The 24,894-nt window shown below is 44.4% G+C and overlaps 1 protein-coding gene and 1 pseudogene across 2 annotated transcripts; both read right to left on the reverse strand.

Annotated features, from left to right (window-relative positions):
- Positions 1-101: 101 nt before the first annotated feature.
- On the reverse strand, positions 102-17,251 carry LOC136483314 (CBL-interacting protein kinase 32-like; annotated as a pseudogene).
- Positions 17,252-19,052: 1,801 nt separating this feature from the next.
- LOC136483316 (CBL-interacting protein kinase 32-like) lies at positions 19,053-24,694 on the reverse strand. 2 transcript variants are annotated; one of them, XM_066480332.1, is made up of 15 exons: positions 24,381-24,694; positions 22,774-23,022; positions 22,516-22,578; positions 22,301-22,372; positions 22,059-22,166; positions 21,902-21,982; positions 21,679-21,732; positions 21,452-21,577; positions 21,280-21,369; positions 20,678-20,800; positions 20,471-20,581; positions 20,027-20,140; positions 19,841-19,897; positions 19,696-19,770; positions 19,053-19,461 (listed from the first exon to the last, which is right to left on the reverse strand). In XM_066480332.1, exons 2-15 carry the CDS (start codon positions 22,942-22,944, stop codon positions 19,384-19,386), a joined length of 1,323 nt encoding a protein of 440 aa, XP_066336429.1. In that variant the 5' UTR covers positions 22,945-23,022; positions 24,381-24,694; the 3' UTR covers positions 19,053-19,383. The 2 variants fall into 2 exon arrangements, with proteins under 2 accessions (XP_066336429.1, XP_066336428.1); XM_066480331.1 differs by having other exon boundaries at positions 22,774-23,027.
- Positions 24,695-24,894: the final 200 nt, after the last annotated feature.

A 24,894-nucleotide genomic window follows, 5' to 3' on the forward strand; every position in this document is an offset into this window, starting at 1 on the left:
TGTGTGTGTGTGTGTGTGTGTGTGTGTGTGTGTGTGTGTGTGTGTGAAAATGCAGGCAGAATAAGCCCTTCTGTTCAGTGCTGAAAAATGGGGGCAAGATAGCAAGAACATTCTGGGCTTCATTTCGCAGATACTAATCATAGTGTTTCCACATGACTCATAGGCATATACGGATATACAAAACTCACATACTCAAAACCTACTTCCCTTCAACTGAATCTCTCAAAATGCAGCATTTACAACAATGGTGGAGTACCAGCGCAATTTCCTGGGCCATCCACCATTACGTGCAGAATGCAGTGCACAGTACAGACTACAGAATCAAAATAGTTTGCCATTCTTCCTCTCCGAGGTTCTGCTAAGAAGCATGTTGTGTTTGAAGATCATCGGATTTCCAGATGACGTCCTCTAAGGTATTGGAAAGGTCCTTGTAGAACTGCAGAAATTTGCAGCTTACACAAGTCCAGAGTGTTGAAAGAACAAGAGAAATTATGAACTGCAGTAACTTAGTGAATCCAAAACTACTGGTGACTAGAGATGCATATGGATAGGGATTAATCCGCATCTTCAGCGTGCCTGATAGTTACCTTATGAAATTCCAGAGTGACACCTGCTGCTTTTCGGACTTCTACCGTGTGAAGAGAAGGTGCAACTTGCAGTATCTGATGAATATATAAATATGTTATGAAGAGTTTGCAGAGGTATTGCAGTTAAGAAAAAAAAACAATTAAGCATTACTTCAGCAACAACAATGAGGTTTCCCGTCCTCCTTGCCTTTCTCTTTTTGAGCCTCAACTAGTCACACAATAAAAAAGAAAACCTTTAGCATGCAGAAAGATCCATTTAAAGTCTGTATTCGTATCGAGAAGTCGTGCCCTCAAGAAAATGTTAGAAGAATCAGTTATTATAGAGTTATGGGTAGGTACCTTGTAATTTTCCCTCTGAACATCAAATCCTAGATGTTTTGCAGCTTCCTCAATCTTGGTTACAATTTCCTTTGGTGGACATTTTGATATAAACCTTGTTTCTTCTTTGAAATCCTGCAGATACAGTGACTAAAAATGTAAATTGAAAGTACAGAAGAGTAAGGCTGCAAAACCATAGCATGGTGACAATATGTTGATGGAAAATCCTAAATTGTGAAAAGTTGTAAATTTTTGGAGCTAACATTCTAATCATATAGGCATATAGAACTAGTATTAGGTTCCAACATCCTTTATAATTGCGCAATTGACTTTCACTGGCAGAATTTAAAGGAAATTCAAGTGCATGTCATCATGCAATGTCCTTTGAAAATTATGATGATTTAAGCTATCACACATTGCAATTTCAAAAAAAAGGGCGTACCCAGTGCAGAGAGCTCCCGCTCTGTACGGGGTCTGGGGAAGGGTGTCAGTGGCAAGCCTTACCCTCGCATGTGCAATGCGAGGAGACCGCGACTCGAACACGGGACCTTCCGGTCACAGGCGGTAAGACTCTACCGCTTGCACCAGGTCCGCCCTTCACATTGCAATTTCAAAGTTCAAGATTATTACAGAGGAATCAGTAACATCGTGTACCTGCTCTGAGTCAAATAAGCTTTCAAGGTTTAGGCCTGCTAACATTGAAATCAGTTCGAATGCATTCAGAGCTACTAGTTCTTCCTTTTCTGTCATGTGGTGCTCCTGAATGATGTCAAATAATAATAATAATAAAACTAGTTGGCAAGTAAAATCTACGACACTATGCATGAGAAAGAACATAGAAATGCACCATTTACTCACTTCTGAATCATTAAAGACAGGATCCACATCATCCAATGTAGTGTCATAGTCTTCGTCCAAATCTGGGCTCCTGCAGACCTTTTTTAACCACTCATCCTCTAATATTTCTGGGATAGTTATTCTCTGCCACGGTTTACCAAAACATGAGTCTAATTCTATGAAGCAACATAGAATTATGAATCATTCATTTTGAAAACAGACTCAGCACATCATCATGATGAAGATGAACCACAATCCAGTTTCAATTGTTCCTCCTTGAATGAGTTGCAATTCTTTCCTCACACAAAGGGTTTCATTTAGAAACATGCACATTGTATGTACTTTTGTAAAAGAAAACTGAAGGTTCTTTTCTTGATTACATCCAGTAGTGGTTCTGTGATTCAAGAACGAAAAGAGCCCCTTTCCTAGCTCGTATAAAACTCCTTTCGCTAACTTTCTTTTGTTTTCCCTTTCTCTCTTTTAGGCCACTTCTGGCCTTAACTCATTGTACAGTTTTTTCTTTTCTTTACTAATTTAATATATTTACCACAAAAATAGTTGTTATTTGCGTACTAATAAATGCATTAGGATCCAAATTTTGTGTCAATCTGGGTTGCCCTACAACCGCTGGATCAATGGGAATATCATTTGGATGATTGATATCACCAATATCAGGTGATCTATCAGCCTACTAGGGAGTATATTGCATGATGGGTTAGGATAGTGTCCAAGGAAGTGATTGGTTGGGATCTGTTCTATTCCATTATGTTAACATTGTTTCACTAGTATTTTCTTTCAAACAGCTTTTGTGCCCTGGCATACCGTCATTGAATTTGGATCAAGAATTCTTCTTAACAACCTCTTGGCAGGAAAAGATATCCACGGTGGACATGCAAATTCTGCATTTGAAATCTGCGAGGAATCGAAGTGAGAAGTTAAATAAGCATAAATAAGCAACACTGCAGCAAATGATCTGAAAGCCACACAACGCTCACTTTCTTAATCAACATCATAAGATTAGAGTCCTCAAATGGCATATACCCTGCAAGCATAACAAACAGGATAACTCCACATGACCACACATCAGCCATTGCACCGTCATAGCCTTGGCCTGCAAGGACCTGTTATGAAGTTGGTAGAAATATTTAAGTCATTGTATTCCTAATGAAATGGTGATTGCCGTAACATCCAGTATTGAATCAGTTTGTACATTTTCTAGCATTACCTCTGGTGCAACATAGTATGGAGTCCCACAAGTTGTGTGCAGCAGTCCATCATCCTGGACAATATAAAAGAGACAAGAAACATTCTTTAAAATATGTTGAGGGGTCTGGAAATTTTCAAACACCCTGTCATTACTCAAAAACTGTTCATTTTACCCTGTCATTACTCAAGTATTCATTGGTAACTCAGAGACATATATCAAGAAGTCATTACCTTGATTTGCTGAGATAGTGCGCTAAGCCCAAAGTCAGAGACCTTCAGGTTCCCATATCTATCAAGCAGTAGATTTTCAGGCTGCAAGTATCATAGTTTAGATTTTGAATGCATCTCTTAATTACAGAAAAAAGGACACAGAGAAATGAGCTCACTTTTAGATTCCGGTGGTACACACCCTTGCTATGACAATAATCAACAGCACCGATTAATTATTGAAAGTACCTCCCTGCCTCAACTTCCCTCATTGGACCATGTTGACCCTTTATGATGATGAGCACAAAAAGTTTACCATCAAAGAAATGTCAGTCATAAGTGAACTCTCTGGACATGGAGACTAAGGGAGGAGGGTACAGCAGAAACTACATAAACTAGAATGGACAATGTGCATATCACTTACAATTGTGTCAAATAAATTCATAGCAAACACAATGTAGATCTTTGTTTTACTTCCCATCACCTAAAGATTAATGAAAACATTGATTTGTCAAAGATCAGCGATTGCCTGCTCATAGTGAAATGAAAATAGGCACGCTAAATGATTATGTTGGGAATTTCTGACTTGGATCTTTTCTGATCAAAAGCTTTGTAAGATCAAGTAGAAGATCAAGAAAGGTACCTCATATATCTGAACAACATTCGGATGCATAATCAACTTCGTCGTCGAAATTTCCCGCTTAACCTGCATTTGACCATGCAGTTTTTTCATCAACAACATATAATTCCACCAGACACAGTTAATTCAGCGCTGAACAAAGTTGCAAAGCTCATGGGCCATTCAAAAAGTAAAGACACTAAGGGGGAGGGCGAGCAGAATCTGAAGGGACCACAATTCTACAAGATGTGAAATATCCCAATCATTAAAAAATGCAGCAATAATTCAAATTGTGTGATTGAGTGTGACCTGTTCAACCATCTTGTGCTTGAGGACCTCGTTTTTATCTAGGATCTTGATGGCTACAAGTCCGCCCGTCTCAGTGTCCAATGCGATCTTGACCTTTGTGAATTTGCCTTCGCTTATAGTTCGGTCAAATTGACACTTCCCCACATATCCCATCAACTTAGTTGTACTCGTTTCCTAGCAATGGCAAACCCAGTCCAAATTTTAGCTGTGGCGAATGACAAACTTTGCCAATACCAAAGCTAGACGCATATAGATACTATAGTATTTACATGTGGAATCATATGTTTAGAATCTAAATTATTCATAACCTTCTATTGAACAATAAAAATTGTTTTTTTTTAATTTAATTTTGCATGGGAGTGGTCGTTGTTGGTGAAGGTTCCGTTGTTGGAACCTTTAATATAAGATGATTGAAATAGTCTCTTTTCTCTCCCTCAGAGGACACAACATCAGGCGAATGAGTTGAAAACAAGAGAGGATCTGTTGAGGCGTAGCTGCATAAAGCACAAGACACTATTGGGGCTGCTGTGACTGGTGAACTGCTTTAAGCAATCGACTGCTGTGCTGGCCCTTACTCCCCCCCCCCCCCCCCCCCCCCCCCAACATTCATCTCCCTTTGCTGACCCACTATAGCTCATACCCCTTCAGCCTACAGCTGTACAGAGTTTATCTCATGCATTATTCTCTGCCTCTGGTATGGCTTTTGTCGCATGGTAAGCAAGGGCCATGAAGAGGAAGAGGGTTGGATGTAACTGAAGGCTGCTAGCTGGGGGTGCCACTCCACCATGCCAATAGGGTGGGTCTGCCCTGATCACCCCACTGACATCGCAGGAAGTTTCTCCTCACAGTCCAATGATTTCACTGTTGAACTGTCCTGTGTTGAAAATTCTACCCAGATTGTTATAGCTCGAGACATGGCATACTAACACTTCGCGAGAATAAGTTTCCTGTTTAATAAACAGCAGCCACTATGCGGCTTCAAGCAAGATGTATGATGCATTTGCATCCCACTTGTTATCTCAAATCACAAACAGAAGAACCCTGCTGTCAAATGTTATATTGGGCTGCAGAAAGTGCCCAAGTGAAAATCCATGACAGGTGAAAAACTGTTTGTTCAGTTTGTTTGTCATTCCTCACCGGATGCAACAAAGAGAAAACCAAAAGATACCTTTTTGTATATGGTACTAGAAACGAAAAACAAAAAACAATGAAATGAATACTAAAACTGAACACACCTGATCTGTCTCTGTGTCTGTCTCTGTCTCATTCAGTTGTTTGACAATGTCCCCTATATTTGGCCTTTTGTATCGGTCGGCTTCCACACATCTTAAAGCTATTTCCATGCATCTCTTCACTTGTTTTGAATATGAATTAAACAAGTGTCTCGGTGTTTTCTGAAGTCTAATCCTCCAGTTTTCGTGTGCCTATCAATTTAGAACATGAATAATGGTATCATGTTAGGAAAACTTTATTATTATTATTATTATTATTATTATTATTATTATTATTATTATTATTATTATTATTATAAAAATTCAAGCAACTCAAGACAATTTGTTGAAAATGATAGAAATTGTCTTTTCTTACAAGCTCAACAAACTCCTGGGGAGGCATTTCAGCACTTCTGATGTAGCCTATACGTCCTGTCATTATCTTTATGATTACAACACCCAAGCTAAATATGTCGAACATACTTGAGATTATGTTTCTCTCTATGTATTCTGGTGGTAAGTATCCACTGCATCAAACTATCCATTACTGCAAACACAATATTCTGGTTACAGAAAATTTCAGTTCACGTGAAATGGTATAAACTAACCATGTTCCTACAGAACTTTTTGTGATATGTGTTTGTTCTTCTCCAAAGAACCTTGATAAGCCAAAATCTGCAATTTTTGGCAGCATGTTCTCATCCAGCAATATATTAGCTGGTTTTAAGTCCAAATGATAAATAGGAGATTCCAATTCCTCATGAAGATATTTCAAGCCCTTGCAGATCCCTTTAATCAGTGTGTAGCATGTGTTCCAATCAAGTCCATGATCCTCGTCTGTAGCAACAAATTAAGGGTATATATTCTCACAAAGTAAATTCAAAGTATGGTTCTCTAACTTGCTAGACTGGTACAGGTAGATCTCCATCATATCAGAAAGATACTTGTCAAGGCTTCCATTACGCATATACTCGAAGCAGAGCAACCTACGAATCCTTTCAGCAAGAACTAGTCTTCCTTTGTATTCAACACATTCTTCCTGAATTTGATAGCAATAGCCAACAAGTTGCACAATATTTGGGTGATGGAGCCTTGCAAGGTTGTTAAACTCATTTAGAAATTTGTCCTCCTCAAGTCCTGGCATGTCATAAAGCATCTTGACAGCAATCTTCTCCCCATCATTATGCACTCCCTGTTCAGCATCCCACATTGTCTAATGTTCTGCTTATAGCCTTATAATGATATATAACATGTATAAAACAACAAAATTTAGCTTGTTAGGTATACTGGTCTGCTTCCACATTCTGCTATGGGTATATTTAGCGATCCATGCATATCATTTACCTAGGCTATAGCCAAATTGACCTTTGTAGCACTTTGACCAACCATTAAAACCTGGGGGTTTTTTTACAACAAAAAACCTGGGTTTGAACCAGCCCTATGCTTCCATAAAAATTTCCCCATTTGCCCAACCAGCTCATAGAATCACAGTTATGCATATAATAAAGTAGTAAAGTGAGCAATATGTTCATCATGTAATGTGTGGTTTGTGTGTCAATGACAATGAGGTCACTATTTCACCCAATTGTTTGCAATTACTTCTTTTTTTTAGCAACCTTACCATATAGACTTTTCCATACGCGCCACTACCAAGTTTCCGCTCATTAGAGAAGCCATCTGTAATTTCTTCTAATAAATGGAATGGTATGTGCTTTGGCACTCCACTTCTTGAATGATCCACGATGTGGTGGCTTTTCTGCTATGTACAATAACAAAAACCATATATGTTGCATGAGATGACTTGAGTACATGTTTGATCTAGTAGATAGAATGCCACATTGGAAACATGTGATAAATTGAAATCTCCTTATCCTAGACCTCTAATACCTCTTTTTTCACAACCAATAACCATGCATGAACATGCACCAAGTGTAATTACCAAACATTAGGAGGATTGGACCAGTATGCAATGAACGGATTTTCTTTTCTTTTTTTTTTAGCAAGAGAGAGAGGAGGGGTGAACCATTTTGAGTTTGGTTGTTCCACAGGCTGTAGATATCAGGTGACTTATATTATTATATATAGATGATCAAGGGTTACTGGGTTAATTAGTTAATCGGATTTGCATGGGCACACACACACATCTGGGATTGTTAAAGAGCGCAGACACTCCACAGAGCTATCTGATATGCTCAAACCAGTAAGCTGTGTGCAGGCAGCTGCCTTCATTCAGACGATGATTGCTCATTGACATCGCCTTTGAGGCGGATATGCTCGAGACCGCTACTGAAATACCTTGAGGAGCTGGTTGGTTCTTTGCGGCGAGTTTTGGTGTAGCAGCTGCAATACCTGCTGGACCGACGCTGACGGCGGCGCCCCACTCGGCCTGGCACCATCTTCCGATCTTGACCAGATCTGTTCTATTGAACCGATCAGGGGCGCAGGACATTATCTTAATAATGTTGTCACTAATCAGGTAATGGAAAAAGGGGGAAAGGGGAAGACTGACAGTGTGCCGGCATGCGAGGGGAGTAGGCTCGGCCGCAGGCGGTGATGGATGTTGTTGTTAGATGCGATGAGATCTCTAGTTCGAGGCGAAGAGGCAAGACACGAGACCGCCAAGTGCCAGAAGCTCCGGCCATGTGGAGGCGGCGGCGCGCTTATTAGTCGGCGGGGACGCAGCTCCGGGAGTCAACAAGGGCCGATGGGGATGGGATCCAGATCGCCGGAGCCGGGAGGCATCCAGCTGGAGCTGCCGTGATCCTCAGTTACTCGCTTGACCCAGCGCTATCCTTCGGCGGTCCGGCCCCGGCCGGAGCTCGAGGACCGGGACGAGCTAGAGCAATATTGACGATGGGTCAACGCATCGCCGCGCCGGCGGCATCAACTTTGACGAGTTCATCCACAAAGAGAAAGAGAAAGAAGATTGTCACGTCTTCAGATATCACTTTTAGATTCTCCTTACACATCTTACACATTGCCGACGTGGCTGTGCTAATCCATCGTGGTGTTAGGCCAGTCTCAGTGAAGTGAAGAGTTCTTACATTGCGTTGTTTCTGATACTGCCATGACACTCCCTCTCAATACAAAGTTTCATCCTAGTGTTTCATAGACATTTAGGCCCCGTTTGGCTTGCTGAAACTTGACTGAAATTAGCTGAAAAACACTATTCTTGCTGAAATGTTGTGAGAGAAAAACACTGTTCTGGCTGAAAAAAGAAGCCGAACAAGCCGGGTTTAAGGTAAGCCGAACGGGGCCTTAATTCTGTAACTTATAGAGAGTTGGTAATCGTGACAAGAGAGCTTTTTTAGAGAACAAGAGGGGCAAGCCCCTACTGGAATTTATTAATAAAAAACGTAAGGAACAATTACAAAAAGAGGAATGAGGATTGAGCCCAAACACAAGAGGTTCAAGAAACAAAAACAGGAAACAAAGAAAATGAACCAAGCTAAAGAGACTAGACTAGATTGCTTAACCATAAATCAATTGAGGGGAAGTACTTTTTCTTGGCGCGCAAAAGGAGAAGCGCGAACTCATCTTTCAACTCTTTCTTAGAGTTTTGCACTGAAGGCTGGACTTGATTGAAGATCGGTGCATTTCTAGCTTTCCAAATTGTCCAACACATAATTGTTATGATTTCTGTAAAATAGGGAACTTGTAGCTGCCTTTTGAAACCTTCTAAGTTCTGTAAGAAATTCAAGTGCTGATCTGTCTGAATTTGTAGCCAGTTCCAACAGGCATTGGCAAAAGGGCAATAAATGAACAGGTGGCATAATGATTCCTCTATCAATCCATTGCATAAAATACAATTATAATCTTGAAGGTCCATGTTCTTTCTTCTGAGAAGCTCCCTGGTGCTTAATCTATCTTTTAACATCAGCCAACTGAAGACCTTATGTTTATTCTGACAAGAGCTCTTCCAAATTCTCTTGAAAGCAGGATGAACTATAGCATGACCACTGAGATGCCTATATGCTTTGTTGACTGAAAATGTACCTGATTGCCATATGCAGTTCCATGTATCAGATTCAGCAGATAGAGCCAGATTATTGATGTCTGCACTAAACTGATCCAGTTGTGCAAAAGCTTGATTTGTCAGAGGGAGGTGAAAGAGGGATATTAAGCTTAGCCAATCCTTTACAGCTGCTAAAGTTGTTGTTTTAGATTTAGCAAAGGAGAACAGCTCAGGGTAGGACTGCATAGGCACTTTGTTACTCCACAGATCTGACCACAGATAACATGAGCTTCCATTTTTAACAGTGGACATAGCCAAGCCTTTGAATTTGTCTAGCAGCTTCAAAATGTCTCTCCACCATAAAGAGCCTTTTTTTTGTTTGTGGGGGCAGGTTTCCAGAACTATAGTAACTCTCCCAGACCAAGGACACCCAAGGGATGTCCTCCTTGTTGAAGAATTTGTAAAGATGCTTAAGCAGCAAGGCCTCATTCTGAGTTCTTAAATTTAAGACTCCCAGCCCTCCTTCTTTTGATCTGCAAACACCTGTCCAAGCAGCCTTCGGTCTCTGTTTTGCATTAATGTTAGCTCACCTCCAGAGACAGTGCATAGTTTAGGAAGGTTGAAGTGGCAGCCAGCCTTCTTTCACATCTGCTTACCAGTGGAGAGAAATCAATTACTCTTGGTTTTGTCAGGCTAAGTGGCAGACCAAGATAAGTGAAAGGTAGATTCCCTTTCTCACAACTAAAGGTTCTTGCAAGGTGGTCAAGTCTTTCCTCTGAAATATTAATTGGTATCATGACTGACTTGTTGTAAGTCACCTTCAACCCTGATTCACCAAAAGAGTGGAGGAGGGCCTTCAAGGTAATCAGCTGTCTGCTACAAGCCTCCATTACTATCAAAGTATCATCAGCGTACTGAATAATTGGGAAGTCAGAAGAATGCCTTAGGGGTAGTGGAAGCTTGAGAAGATTTAGGTCCTTGGCTTGATTGATTATTGACTGGAGCAGATCAACAACTAGGACAAATAAAAGAGGTGAAAGAGGGTCACCATGTCTAACCCCTCTTCTACAGTGTACTGTTTTCCCAGGTATTCCATTTAAAAGCACAGATGAGGTTCCAGAAGCAAGCAAATTTCTGATCCATTGTATCCACCTAGCCCCAAAGCCCTTTGCATTTAGTATTTGGATGATTGCTTCATGTTCCACCTTATCAAATGCCTTTTCAAAGTCCAACTTGAGAATTATCAATTTTTTTCTTGGACTTATGACAAAGGTGCAAATATTCAAGTGCCCATGCCAAACAATCTTGAATTGTTCTGGTCTTTATGAACCCATACTGGTTTCTGTGAACCAGCCTCTTTATTACTTTTCTGCAGTCTGTTTGCCAGTACTTTTGTCAGTAACTTCAGTGATGTGTTCAGCAATGATATTGGTCTATAATCAGAAGTAGTGCTTGGGCCCTCTTTCTTAGAAATCAGGGTAATAAAGGAGGAGTTCAGGCTTCTCAAGCAAATGGTGCTGTTGCAGAAATCATGACAAAGTCTATAGAAGTCATCTGCTATGAGAGGCCAACAACCCTTTAGAATTCATTACAAAATCCATCTGGTCCAGGGGATTTATTGTTGGGTAATTCTGCAATCACCTGATTAATTTCTATTTTGCTGAAAGGTGTCTCAAGCCCTGTTAATTCTTCAGAGTTGCTGAGAAGATTACCCAGGTTGAAAAGCATGCTGCTGAATTCTGTTTTACCCAACCTTTCCTTGAAAGCTTCCCAAAAGTGATTAGCCTTTTCATCATGTTGAGTCAGGATGTTTCCTTCATTGTCTTGAACAAAAGCAATGGTGTTTCTCCTTTTTGTGATTGTTGCATGTGCATGAAAGTACCTTGTTCCAGCATCACCCTTTTTTACCCAGTTTATTTTCCCTCTGTTTCCAGTAAGTCCTCTGTTGTTTGAGCAGTGAAATGAGTTTGGAGCTTATGATGTCTCTGAAATTCCATTCAAAGAGGGACAGGTCTCTAAAACACTCTATAGCATCTAACAAATACAAGACTGCCTTAACATTAGCAATGGAGGATGCTAGGCTTGGGAAATTTGATTGCCAAGATTTCAGAAGCCTTCTGAGATTCTTGAATTTAGCTATGATAGCTTTTGCTGAGTCCAGATTTTCTTGTTCCAAAGACCACCCTTGCAGCAGAATAGGTATAAACTCCTCCTTGTCTAACCAGTAATTTTCAAATCTGAATATTTTTCCACTTGGAATTTTTGTGTCAATCTCAATGACACATGGCCAATGGTCTGATGTCTCCATGACTAGAGCCTTTACCACTGTCTTTGGATATTTGAGAGTCCAAGAACTAGAGGAGAAGAACCAGTCCAATCTTTCCATCAAAGGTGGGGTCTGCTTGTTGGTCCATGTGAAGTGTCTACCAAGCAGTGGCAACTCAACAATTCCCAGGGCACTGATTGCTTCATTGAACAGGTACATTTCATTGATATCACCCCCTTCTCTGTTTCTATCTTCTGGTTTTCTGAGCAAATTGAAATCTCCTACAATTAGCCAGTCAATGTTTTCTGGCATCTGAATAAGTGAATATTGCCAAACCATTCTAGGAAGTTTCTCTTGCCAATAGGGGTACAGGGGGCATAAATGTTGGTAAGGACCTAGCAATCATTATTAAGTTTTGATATTAGCTCTACTGAAAGGGCATAGTCATTCTGAAAAATCTCAGCTCCACTAAACATAGCACTTTTCCAAACTGTGAGGATCCCCCCTGAAGCACCAGCAGATGCTTTGAAAGCAAAAGAGTCAAAGCCAGTTGGGCAGAAGTTTCTGATGAAGTTGTTATCAAAAATTTCTCTTTTTGTTTCCTGGAGACAAGCAATGTCACATCTGCTTTCTATTATTCTATCTCTGATAGCATTCCACTTTTTGTCAGAGTTAAGGCCCCTAACATTCCAACACAAAATCTTCCAAGGTCTGTTATGAGCCATAAAAAACTAGTGGAAGGAGAGCCACTTTTGGGTAGGAGCAAAGTCCACCCTCATATGGAGGCAAAACAAAAACACAGGTCCAAAGTAAAGAGAAACACAACATAGAAAAGCAACACTGATAACTTAATAAAAAGGTCTCAAAAGAAGACAGCCACATAAACACCAAGTTCTTAGTACCCTTAAGAGATACAGAGATAACAGAGAACACAATACAAAATAAGAAGGCTTCCAGTTTTCATAATCTTGCATTTGGAGGCTTGTAGGCTTCAGACTTCATGGGCACTGAGATTCAGTTGTCATCTTCTTTCTTGCCTTCTTCCTTATCCTCCTTCTGCTTTTTCTTGCTTATGGGCTTTGTCTTCTTTTTCTTGGACAAGATTCCTTCCTCCAGCTTTGAAGGATTGATCTGGCAGATATTTGTTCCAATACTTTTCATGAGGTCAAGGGAGAGGGTTGATGGGTTCAAGGTGCATCCCAAACAGTTAGCTCTGGAGCATAGGCCCTGCTTGAACCCCTGACATTTCTCTCTCACTTTCAGGCTGCGTCTGACCTCAGATTCTACAATAGGGGACTGTCACTGTCCACTTGTCCTTTTGGCCCTTTTTTAGTTGGAGTGGTGGAGTCTTCATTGTTAATTAGAGCCTCTTCCTCTATTGTAGCCTCACTGATGGGAGTAGTGAGCTTTCCGCAAGTCACCAAGTCCTTTGAGGGGCAGACTGCAGGGATTGGCAGGTAAACCTGATCATCATCTTGCTGCGTCATATCAGGAAGTGTGGAGAGGAGCAGTTTTCTGGCCCAGTCATAGTGAGGTGGAGAATCCAACATCACTTTAAAGAAGGCTGACCAGCCTTTTGGAAGAGACACTGAGGGATGATTCAGGGAAGGACTTGCAGTAGCAGGCTGCTTAACCAGTTGTGAAATATTGGGAGTGAAGCTTGGGTAAATTCTAACCATGCCAAGATGAATATTGTTAACAACCACCTGACCATTTCCTTGCCACTCCATTTGAGCATCTTCTTCCTCATTTTGAATTTCATGCATTTCCTGTTCATTCATCAGCTCATCTTCAGGAATTTCCAAATGCAGGAAATTTTGTTGTTGTCCTTGCTGGATAGGCACTGCAAGTTCATCTGGTTGGTTTTCAGCCACCTCCTCCTGTTGCCCATTTTGCTCTGGCTCTTCTAGATGCTGGATAGGTGGTATTATGTTCTGCACTTCATCCTCCATATTGTTTGCTAGCGGGTCCTCAGGGATCAGGGGGTGAAAGAGAACCTCCTGCATGTCATCTGCCACTGGGAACTCATTAAGATCCTGTTCCAAAACAGGTGGAGCAAGGTTGAGGTTGATCCCCTGAGCAGCAGGGATTTCTTCTGGCCATGGAGGCCATTCATTGTCTTGTTGTCCCTCAACTGGCTACACTGGTGGTTCCCCAATCAAGCCCTGCTGCTGCTGAATGTGCCCTTCTTGCTGTTCATTCACCTGTTGACCCAGACCAAAGAAATCAAAAGCGACATGTCCCTGAACCTGTTGCTGCACTGGTATGGGGTCCTCATCAGATGGTCCAGCACCAAGCATTTCCTGCTCAAGAATCTCGCACTGTATGGTCCACGAGTCTCCTTCAAAGCCTTCAGAGTCAGTAAATACAATAAATTGCGGGATTGATTCCAGATCAACCACTCTTGCTTTGACAAAAACTCTGGCCAGGTGTGCTTCAGAAGCGGTCCAGCTGATTAGTTTCCCAAAAGGGCCTATCACTTGCTCAACATACTCATCCTGCCAGTAATCTATGTGAAACCCCAGGAGCATCAAACGGACTTCCTGATTAAAATTAACCCTACGCCAGTTCCTCCCTTGATCATGACGGGTAAAGGAGACGTTGACATCATGAAACGGATGGGGGCTTTCTAGAACAAAGGTGTCCCTAGTATGATCAGAAGCAAAACAGACAAAAGCCTGTCCTAGGTGTGTGGGCTGAATGTCACGAATTGGAACTCTTTCCCACTCAAAGAACTCTCTAAGCACTTCTCTGACCACAGCGAAGTTCAGAGCATTACCCGGTAATGGCGCGATGGTTGCAATGGCCACATTTTCATGTCGCGGCTGAGGACGAGAGTGAGCCACCGCATGCACCATGAAAACTCTGTTCGGAACTTGCTCGAAATCCACTCCATCAGGCAAGAATGGTCTCGGGTCAGCTCGTTGGAAGGCCATGGTCGGTGACAATGCTGGTGAATTGCTCTCGAAAGAGTTGTGGCAGTGAGGGTTTTCACTGGTGTCACAGCCCGTCCTTGTACAACGCAGTGTGGTATATGGGGTGGAAGAGGAAGGGGCACCCGCGCTGGTGGATTATTACGTCTATTTTCTTCTCCTGATCTGTGGGTCTCCATTGTATTAGGCCCATCACTCATAGACTTAATAGGTACAGTCCAGGGTATTAGGGGGTGTTTGGTTTGGGTTGCTAAACTTTAGTCCCTCATAAATGGTTTAGTCTCATTTAATCACTCCAGAGATACTAGAGAGGAATAAAGCCCATTTAGTCCCATTTAGTCATAGTGCTTGGGTAAAAAGTGACTAAATGAGACTAGATTTAGAAGCTCCTAGCTGAACCAAACACCCCCTTACTCTGGCCTCAGGCAACACAGACGCCGACTGTAGCACCAATCCAGCGCTCCACCATTCAGTAAAGGAACTAAATGTTGGTGGGCTGCTTGCGCTTGGCCCAAGAGGCACGCTTGGAACCTTGGAGAACCATTTGAGCTGCTCAAGGGGAGCTTTTCCTTTAATGCTATGCTTGGACAGTTGATTAACTCCTCCATCGCTTGTGTCCAGGTGCTGCTGCCCAATACAATTGACTGCAACAAGGATATTTAACTTTTTACCATTATAACGGATGTCACCTCTTCAGATAGCACTCTTAAAATTGCTCCTACATATTTACCATCGAGAGAGAGCATTTGATACATTCTTGCCATTTTCACTGACGTGGCACGCCAACTCAACCTGACAGCATAGACCGGACACGAGAAATGACATTTTTGCCCCTAATCTATTTCTTCTATCTCTATCCCTTCCTCGCTCGAGCTCCGGCCATGGCCGACGATGGGGTCCATGGCGGCGGCTGGCAGGACATAGGGGAAGTTGGGGGCGAGGCAGCCGGGGCCACGGCCTGTAGGTCCACGGCCGCGCCCGACGCCGACGACGAACATGGCGGCACCTGGAGCACGCGCAGGAGCACGGCTTCCACCGTGTCGGGCTTGAGGAGGAGACAGAGCCGCTCTCCACCGACGATAGCGGCACGCCACTCCGCCCCGACGCGCCTGCCCCCGCACGCGCGTGGCGAAGCCTCGAGCAACCGCGCCGTTGACGTCCCGGTGCCGCCCCGCCTCCTCTGCCTCAGCCGGCTACAGTGCTCCGACGTCGAGTGCACGCCGGTGAAGCCGCCAACCGTCGTCCCGGCCTCCGTCCGACTTGGCTCCGAGTTCCGCACGGGGCCTCGGCTCGATCCCTCCCGAACGGCCACGCTGGGCCCAGCCGCGAGCGTGGCGACGCGGGATCCTCCTCCTCAGACGAGGGTGGGGGCCGCGCCCCCTCGTCGGCTTGAGCGCGCCATGGGGAAGGGGCCTCGCCCGAGCCCCTGACTCCGTCGGAAACGGCGCGAATCGGCGACTACGGCGGCTTCCTCCATGGTGACCAGGGTGGCGGACCATCGGATCTGCATTCCCTAGTGCCGGATCTAAGCTGGGACAAAGGAGATCGGCACCTGCGCATGCTATATAGGCGACGGCGGCGGAGTTTTCTACAGGGAGCGGCGACGTTGGATGCGAGCGTGTGGTGCGAGTAGCACTGCCTGCTTGCTTATCTGTTTGTATAGCAGTAGACATCATGATGATGTCATATACGTTCTTTTTCCTTTGCAAAATAAAAAATAAATATCTTAAAAATACAAGTATACGTATCTCTGTCTGCGGCTATCCTAAGCCGTCCATCCTTTAATCTATGGCAATGAGGGAGGGGCATGACTGACTTTTCGCATGGGGCTGCTGACTTGGATCCGAGCTGGACAGCGGAGCTAGCGTGCCACGCGAGCAAAAGTGGTAAATGTGTATCGTTTTTCTCTCTCTGCTGCTAAAAGCGTAGCGCCAAACCTAAAACTGTTGTTTAAGGAGGTGCCATCCGATGGTAAAAAGTTAATTATCCCACTGCAACATGTCCGCCTCGCATGCACTTGTGGCATCTAATCTCTGACCTGCAGTCTCTCCTAATGTTTGTTTGAGACACCTTGAGCAAATCCTGGGATTCCTATCTTCTGATAGATTTGGAGCAGCAAACGGGTGGCTTGATTTAGGGCCCAAATTTAAATTCAAATCCAGCTCAACCTCCTTCCCTCGCATATTGTTGACTGCCTGCTCTCTGTTGACCGGGGGCCTTCTGTCCCAGCTCCAAACCCGGCTATGGTGATGTCGGTCAGGCTGAGTTGCACGAGAACCCTAAGCAGACTTTGGGAAAACGATGCGCTTAAAAACCGATTGTCTAATAGGCAAACAATTTGCTCCTGTTAAAATGCCAGATTTCACTGCATCAACATAACTCAAAGAGCTCGATTTATGGTTGGAGTTTTTCACTTGCTCCCAAGAGTTTACTTCTTCTCTGTTGAAAGCTGCCAACTCAAGATCCCAGCGAGGGCCACCATTGCCCCAGAGGTGGAATAAGATCTTATAGCAAGAACATTCGAAACTGGCCAATTTGAAGATGTGAAAACCCACAGCCTTGGAAGAAACAGAGAAGAGAAAAACACGGCAACTCAACTGAACCACATTAAAATCTCGAGCTATCCCTCCAATGGTGGCCTGGAGGATAAGACTTACCGAGACAGGGCAAAGACGAAATTTGCAGCGACCAAAAGAAGCAACTAAGAAAAGGGGAGAAGAAGCAGCACCAGCAGGAGAAACTTGAAGCCCAAACCTTTCCTTGATGGCGTCCTGGACTCCAACACCCGGACGGAAGTTAAGGCCCGGGAGCTCCATCGAGGAAGGCAGGAGCTCAGACGAAGTCGCCATGGAAGGAGCACCACCGAGCAAGGGAAGTCATCGTGCTAAGGTCAGACATCGAGCAGCTTGAGTGCAGACGACCAGAGCCACTCCAGTTCCGACGTCGGCAGATTGGGGACCGACGTCGAGCAGCTTGCGTGCGGCCAGCAGGAGACGCTATCGGCTCCGGCGAGGCAGCAGGTAGCTAACGAAGGGGGCACTCACTGACGATGGAGGAGAAGATTGCCATGGCCAGAGAAACCAGCGGCGAGCTTTGGTGGACACCGGGGCCGAGATGGCCACCGGTGGGCGCTCGGCGGCGGACGCTCAGACTGCAGCTTTTTTTTTTTTAAAGGCTACCCCTCACCCAAGTGCAAATTGAACTGCAAGGGTAGGTGCAGACGACCAGAGCCACTCCAGTGCAAATTGAACTGCGTGTCAAGAGAATTCTTCTATTTTTTCATTAAAACGATGCCATGTCATAAAAAATACATACGTGGCAGGTTATTAAATCCAAATGAAACTATTAAGAAACTCCACTGGCCTTAACGATCGAATTCACCACCAGACAAATGAAACAATGTATGCATATGCATGTAAGAACACAACTCAGAGCACCTGTGTTGACCAAGCAAACACAACCAAGCGGTTGAAGGATCAATGCACGTACGTCAGGGTCAGAAGATCGCTGTGCTGCGCCTTGAACTGGAGCTGAACAAGGGCGACGTCTGCTGGTTGGTGGTGCCCATGGCACGCGATGGCGCTGCCGACGGTGGCAATTACCGCGACGAAGCGGAGGATGGGGTCGAGCACGGCCAGCCGCGCTGGGTGTCGAGGAGTAGCCAAGACGGGGAGGCACGGACCGGGCCCGAAGCGGGCGGAGCATGCGTCGTCGGCGCCGGGCACGTTGCGGAGGAAGCCCACTATCGCCTATCGGGGCATCTCAGCACCGCGTGAGCTTGTCCACGACGCCGGACGTACTGCGCGTCCGCTCTCCCATCTCCTGCGAAACGCGCACCGCCTGCTCGCTTGCGGCCTCCGGCACCCGCAGCACCTTCTTCTTCTTGTCAGTCCACCATGGTCATCCCGGCCGCGTGCGCGACCAGCTCTGCGTGACCCTCGGCGCACGTACGAGCACAGCTGGTCCAGCGCCACAAGTGCGAGAGCTCGTTGACACGCCTCTCGGGGTCGTCGAGCAGGAGGTCCTCGAATGCCGGCACCGGCGCCCGCGATCTTGACACGGGTCCGGCCGTAGGGACAGAGCGTGGCGAGGGCGTACAGCGCTACCTTGATCGACTGCGTCGAGAAAGCTCCTGGATCGCAGCGTCTAGGGAGGAGGCTGATGCGGTCCTCGGCTCCACGCCGTCGGCCGTCGCCCGGCGCCGCCGCGCGAACGAGTCGTGGCCCACGCAGTCGTCGGATGCCACCCAGAGTCAGAGGAGGTGAGCGAGAAGCAATCGTCGTCGGGAGTCGGAGTCGACCTCGGAGGCCGGGACGTAGGGAGCGCCCGCACGGGCAGGAGGGAATGAGGGATGGCGGCAAGCCGAGGACGAACGTGGAACGGAGAAAGACACTGGGGCGAGACAAGAGAGCGGGAGGTAGGAGAACATATGCTCCCCTGCTCTTGGGTGCTCCATGCTCCAATTGAAAACCCATGAAAAAGTTCTTCAAATTCAACAAAAATTATAAATAGATAGATGATGCGAGCATCCATCTTCATGCAAAAATTGAGGATGAACAAAAATTTCTACAAGGAGAAACAGAAAAGAGAAAATAAAGATATACTTGGATCGGAAGAATGGGGCAAGATAGCAAGAACATATTGGGCTTAACTCCGCAGATTCTGATCATAGTGTTTCAACATGACTCATAGCCATATACGGATATAGAAAACTCACATACTGAAAACCTACTGAATGAACTTCCCTTCAACTACATCAAGCAATTGAATCTCACAAAATGCAGCATTTACAACAATGGTGGAGTACCAGTACGGTTTCCCAGGCCATCCACCATGACATGCAGAATGCAGTGCACAGTACAGGCTACGGAAACGGGATCTGCTTGGAAGAATGGTACACAAATAGTTTGCCATCCTTCCTCTTCCGAGGTTCTGCTAAGCAGCATGTAGCATCTGAGTATCGTCGGATTTCCAGACGACATCCTTTAAGGTCTTGGAAAGGTTCTTGTAGAACTGCAGAAATTTGCAGCTTACACATTTAAGTACATACTGTTCAAACAAAAGATGCTGAAAGAACAAAACAAAGTATGAATTGCAGTAACTTAGTGAATCCAAACTACTGGTTACTGGACAAGCAGACGGATAGGGATTAATCAGCTTGTTCAGGTTATGATTCAGCTTCTGAACTGTAGTACATGAATACATATGTTTCTTTATTGGCATGATCTTTGCATGCCTCACAGTTACCTTATGAAATTCCAGAGTGTCACCTTTTGCTTTTCGGACTTCCACCATGTGAAGAGAAGGTGCAACTTGCAGTATCTGAATCAATATGAATAATAAATGTTAAGCAGATGAAGTTTACAAAAAGAAGGAAACCAATTAAGCTTACCTCAGTAGCAACATTGAGGTTTCCCTTCCTCCCTGCCTTTACCTTTTCGAGCCTCAACTGATCACACAATGAAAAAGATAACTTTTAGCATGCAGAATGATATATTTAAAGTTTGTATTCGTTTCGAGAAGTCATGCCCTCAAGAAAATATTCAAATAATAAGTTATTAGAGTTACATGTAGGTACCTTGTAGTTTTTCTTCTGAACATCAAATCCTAGAGGTTTTGCAGCTTCCTCAATCTTGCGGACAATTTCTTTGGGTGGGCATTTTGATGTAAACCTTGTTTCTCTTTTGAACTCCTACAGATACAGTGACTAAAAATTAGAGTAGAGACTACATAATAGTAAGGATGTAAAATCATGATGACCATGATGGGAAATCCTAAACTGAGAAAAAAATTGTAAGTACTGTTGGAACTAACAGTCTGACCACATAGGCATATAGAACTAGAATTAGCTTGAAACATCCTTTGTAATTGTGTAATTGGATTTTACTGGCATAATTCAAAGGAAACCAAGTGCACACCACATAGCAGGCAATGTCCTTAGAAAATCATGATGATTTAAGCTGTCACAAGTTGCAATTTAGAAGTTCTAGGTTACTACAGAGCACTCAGGAACATCCTTTACCAGCTCTGAGTCGAATAGGTTTCCAAGGTTTAGGCCTGCTGACATTGAAATCAGTTCAAATGCATTCAGAGCTACTGGTTCTTCTTCTTTCTTTTCTGTCACATGGTGCTCCTGAATGATGGCAAATAACAATTGTAAAACTAGTTAGTAAGTAAAATCTGTGACATTATGCATGAGAAGGATAATAAAAATGCACCATTTACTCACTTCTGAATCATTGAAGACAGCATCCACATCATCCAACGTGGTGTCATATTTCTCATCAAACTCTGGGCGCTTGTAGCCCTTTTTGAACCACTCATCCTCTAATATTTCTGGGATTGTTATTCTCTGCCATGGTTTACCAAAATGTGAGTCTAATCCAATGGAGTAAGATAAAATTATGGAGGCACATTCATTTTGAAACCAGACTCAGGCTTAGCACATTATCAACCCATCCTCGACGGGAAGTTGCAAATTTGCAATTTTTTATTGACACAAAGGGTTTCATTTTGAGATATGTGCATTTCCAAATCCCCTATACTTTTTCTCTAATAGAAAACTGATGTTTTTTTTACTCAACTGCAGCTAACAGTGGCTGCATACTCGTGTACATTAGGAACTTCTAAAATTTGTGTTAATTTGAGTTACATGACAAATGCTGGATCGATGGGTATACCATTTAATTAATGGATATTGGCAGCATCAGGTGATCTATGAGCTTACTGTGGGATACATTATATGGTGAATGCAGATCTGTTCTATTCCACTATCCTAGGGTTGTTTCACTAGTATTTTTATTTTCAAGAAGCTTTTGTGCTCTGGCATACCGTCATTGGATTTGGATCAAGGATGCTTGTTAACAACCTCTTGGCAGGAAAAGATGTCCACGGTGGAAATGTAAATTCTGCATTTGATATCTGCCAGGAAAAGAAGGGTAAAGTCAAATAAGCATGAATAAGCAAGACTGCAGCAGTGACCTAAAAGCCATGAAATTCTCACTTTCTTATACAAAGTCATGAGATTAGAGTCCTCAAATGGCAAATACCCTGCTAGCAGAACAAACAGGATAACTCCACATGACCACAGATCAGCCATTGCACCGTCATAGCCTTGATCTTCAAGGACCTATAACGAAGTTGATATAGATATTTAAATGATTGTATTCTTAATGAACAGTAACTGTAATATGCATTATTGGTTCATTTTATATACTTTTCTGGCATTACCTCTGGTGCAACATAGTTTGGAGTCCCACAAGTTGTGTGCAGCAGTCCATCATCCTGAACAAGGTAAAAGAGACAAGAAACATGCTTAAGAGTATGTTGAAGGGTCTGAAGATTTTCAAGCTTGAAGGGCTATGGTTGTTTGTTGAGCAAAATGTGCGAATTTTTACCCAATAATTACACAGTACTTTGGTAACTTGTAGACATACAAGCAAGAAGTCATTACCTTCATTTGCTGAGATAGTGCACTCAACCCAAAGTCAGAGACCTTTAGGTTTCCATATGAATCAAGCAGCAAATTTTCAGGCTGCAAGTATCATAGTTTAGATTCTGAAATAGAGTTCTTAATTGCAGAAAAAAGCACGCAGAGAAAATGAGCTTACCTTTAAATCCCGGTGGTACACACCCCTGCTATGACAATAATCAACTGCATTGATTAATTGTTGGAAGTACCTCCTTGCCTCATCTTCCCTCATGCGACCATGGTTAACCTTTACAATGAGGAATACAGACAATTAATAAAAACCTGTCGGCGGTACACTGAACTCTGTGGGCACTGAAACAGTAAGGCGGTGGGTATAGCAGAAACTGCATAAACTGGAATGGCAATGTGCATATCACTTACAATTGTATCAAAGAGCTCGCCACCGGTAGCAAATTCTAACACAATGTAGATCTTTGTTTTACTTCCCATCACCTACAAATTAATGAAAGCATCAATTTCGCATGCTCCCAGTGAAAAGAAAATCCGCGCACTAAATGATTATGCTAGGAAATATTCTGAATTTTCTTTTCTGATCAACGACTTTGTGAGATCAACTAAAAGACCAACAAAGGTACCTCGTATATGCGGACGACATTAGGGTGCTTGATCAGCTTCATCGTCGAGATTTCCCGCTTAATCTGCGTTCAATCAAGCATGTAAACATTTCACCAACAAGGAGCTGCTAATTCAATGTTGAACAAAGTTGCTAAGCCCATACACTAATCAAAAGCAGAGACACTACGCGCGCGCGCGCGGGGGCGGGGGGGCGGGGCGGGGGGGGCGGGGGGGGGGGGGGGGGGGGGGGGGGGGGTCGTGACTGAAAGCGACCTTACCTGCTCAACCATCTTGTGCTTGAGTACCTTCTCCTTATCTAGGATCTTGATGGCTACGGCCTCGCCGGTCACCGTGTCCCTCGCGAACCTGACCTTTGCGAATGTGCCTTCACCTATGGTGCGGCCGAGCTCATACTTGCCCACACGTCTCTTCACCTTGGTTGTACTCATTCCCAGCCTTCTCACCCCCTTTGGAACGGAACCGGAATGAAATATCCGGGAGCTTCTACGCTCGGTCCTGTGGTTTCGCTGTCCTGCGTGGAAAAAAATTTCACCCAGATTGTTACAGGGCTTACTGTACAGCTGACGGTGAAACAGATGACAGCAGGATAGAGACGAGTTGAATCAGGATGCGTGCGCGATGCATTCGGTATGCTGCATGTCGTCTACTCTTTGAGGAAACCACGGAAGGACAATGATATGCAGTAGTCAATTGTTATGTTGGCCTGCAGAAGTAGAAGGCGCCATCCACGACAGTCGACAGGTGAACGGCCGTCGGTTCAGCTTGTTTGTTATTCCTCTCCGGCTCTCCCACTCCCCACAGGAAGCAAGCAAGTCGTCAGGAAATTGGTGAACAATTCAATTCATGCATGGGGCTGCTAAGTACCTAGACAAGATCTCACAAAATCCAAAATCTGTTTTTTTCCCCTTCTCTGTCGCTCACAGGAATAATCTAATCAATTGGGAGCCAAAGAGAAGTTAGACCATCCTTTGCCTTTGTCTCCTTGGGATCTGGACAGAATATTATGTGGCAATATGCCAGTATCATCAGAATGGGAACTGCCTACCTCTAATAACCAAGCTAGGCACTCCATTGAATTGAATATTCAGTCAGTCATCCACAAAGGGTAAGATAGCAGGCGAAGGGCATATTCATATCCATATTCCTATTCGGCTATTCCAGCCGGCTGGTCCCCCTCACGAATTGAATATTCAGTCAGTCATCCACAAAGGGTAAGATAGCAGGCGAAGGGCATATTCATATCCATATTCCTATTCGGCTATTCCAGTCGGCTGGTCCCCTCACGCGTTACTGTTCATCAAACCAGCCGATGTCCCCCCCTCCCCCGAATCCGTCGGAACAGTGTTTTTCAGCACGTTGTAGACCAGGGGCCATGGTCAGCAGGGGTAAAAAAAAATTGAAGAAAAAAAAGGCATTTTCAGGCTGGGGAAGGGAGATGATCAGATGAAGCAGCAGGAAGGACGGAGGCCCAAGAAGCTCTGCACTGCAGGAAAGCTAACAACAGCAAGCAGGGGAATACGTGGACGGAGAATTCAGCAGACGCGAAGCACGGAGGAAAGAAATTCCTCCCCCCCCCCCCCCCCCCCCCCCCCCCCCCCCCCCCTTTTTTTTTGTTGTTGTTGTTGTGATATAATCATCAATCCAAACACGAAAAGAAATTCCCATTTAGGCCGTGGATGGAACTCAAAAAAAAAAGAATTCCATTTTTGTTAATCCAAACACCGACAGGAACTGAATTGGGGAGGGAGGATGAGAGCGCGCACGCACACAGAGCGCAGGGATTGGTTGCAGTTGCAGAGAGGAGAGAGCATCAGGACAAGAGCAGCAAGGAAGGGAATAGAGAAGGGGAAGTGGGGGAACTTACAGGCAGCTGGATGAACCAAGTCAAGTCCGAGGAACGCAGAGCTCGCAGATGCACTCTATCCTGGTGGCGAAAGGGATCTCGGGCTGGAAGCGGCTGCTGGGGAGACGAAGAGCTGCTGGGTGGCGCCTCGGGGTCAGCACGCAGGCAGACAAGCAGATGCTGTCACGGGAGGAGAGGCAGCTTGATGGCCTCTAGTAGAGTATTATAGTGGCAGTGGCAGCAGCAGAGCAGGGAGGGAGATGGAGATGAAGCGAGAGGTGGGGGACGACGAAGGACGGCCGGAATGAATGAATGAATGAATGAATGACAACTGCATCCATCCACCACATGGACTGCACAAGACGGCGAGAAATGGACAAGCTGCCAGCCAAGCCTTTCTTGTTGGAAAGAAGGGAAAAAAAAAGGAGTGGCCTGCGATGTCAGAGCCAGAGGTGGTGGGCTCCGCTCCGCGGCAAGCAGGCGACTGGTACGGAGCCGTCCACATCGGACCGGACCGGAACGGATGGGTGCCATC

This window comes from Miscanthus floridulus, chromosome 9, assembly GCF_019320115.1.
Source record: "Miscanthus floridulus cultivar M001 chromosome 9, ASM1932011v1, whole genome shotgun sequence".
NCBI lineage: Eukaryota > Viridiplantae > Streptophyta > Magnoliopsida > Poales > Poaceae > Miscanthus > Miscanthus floridulus.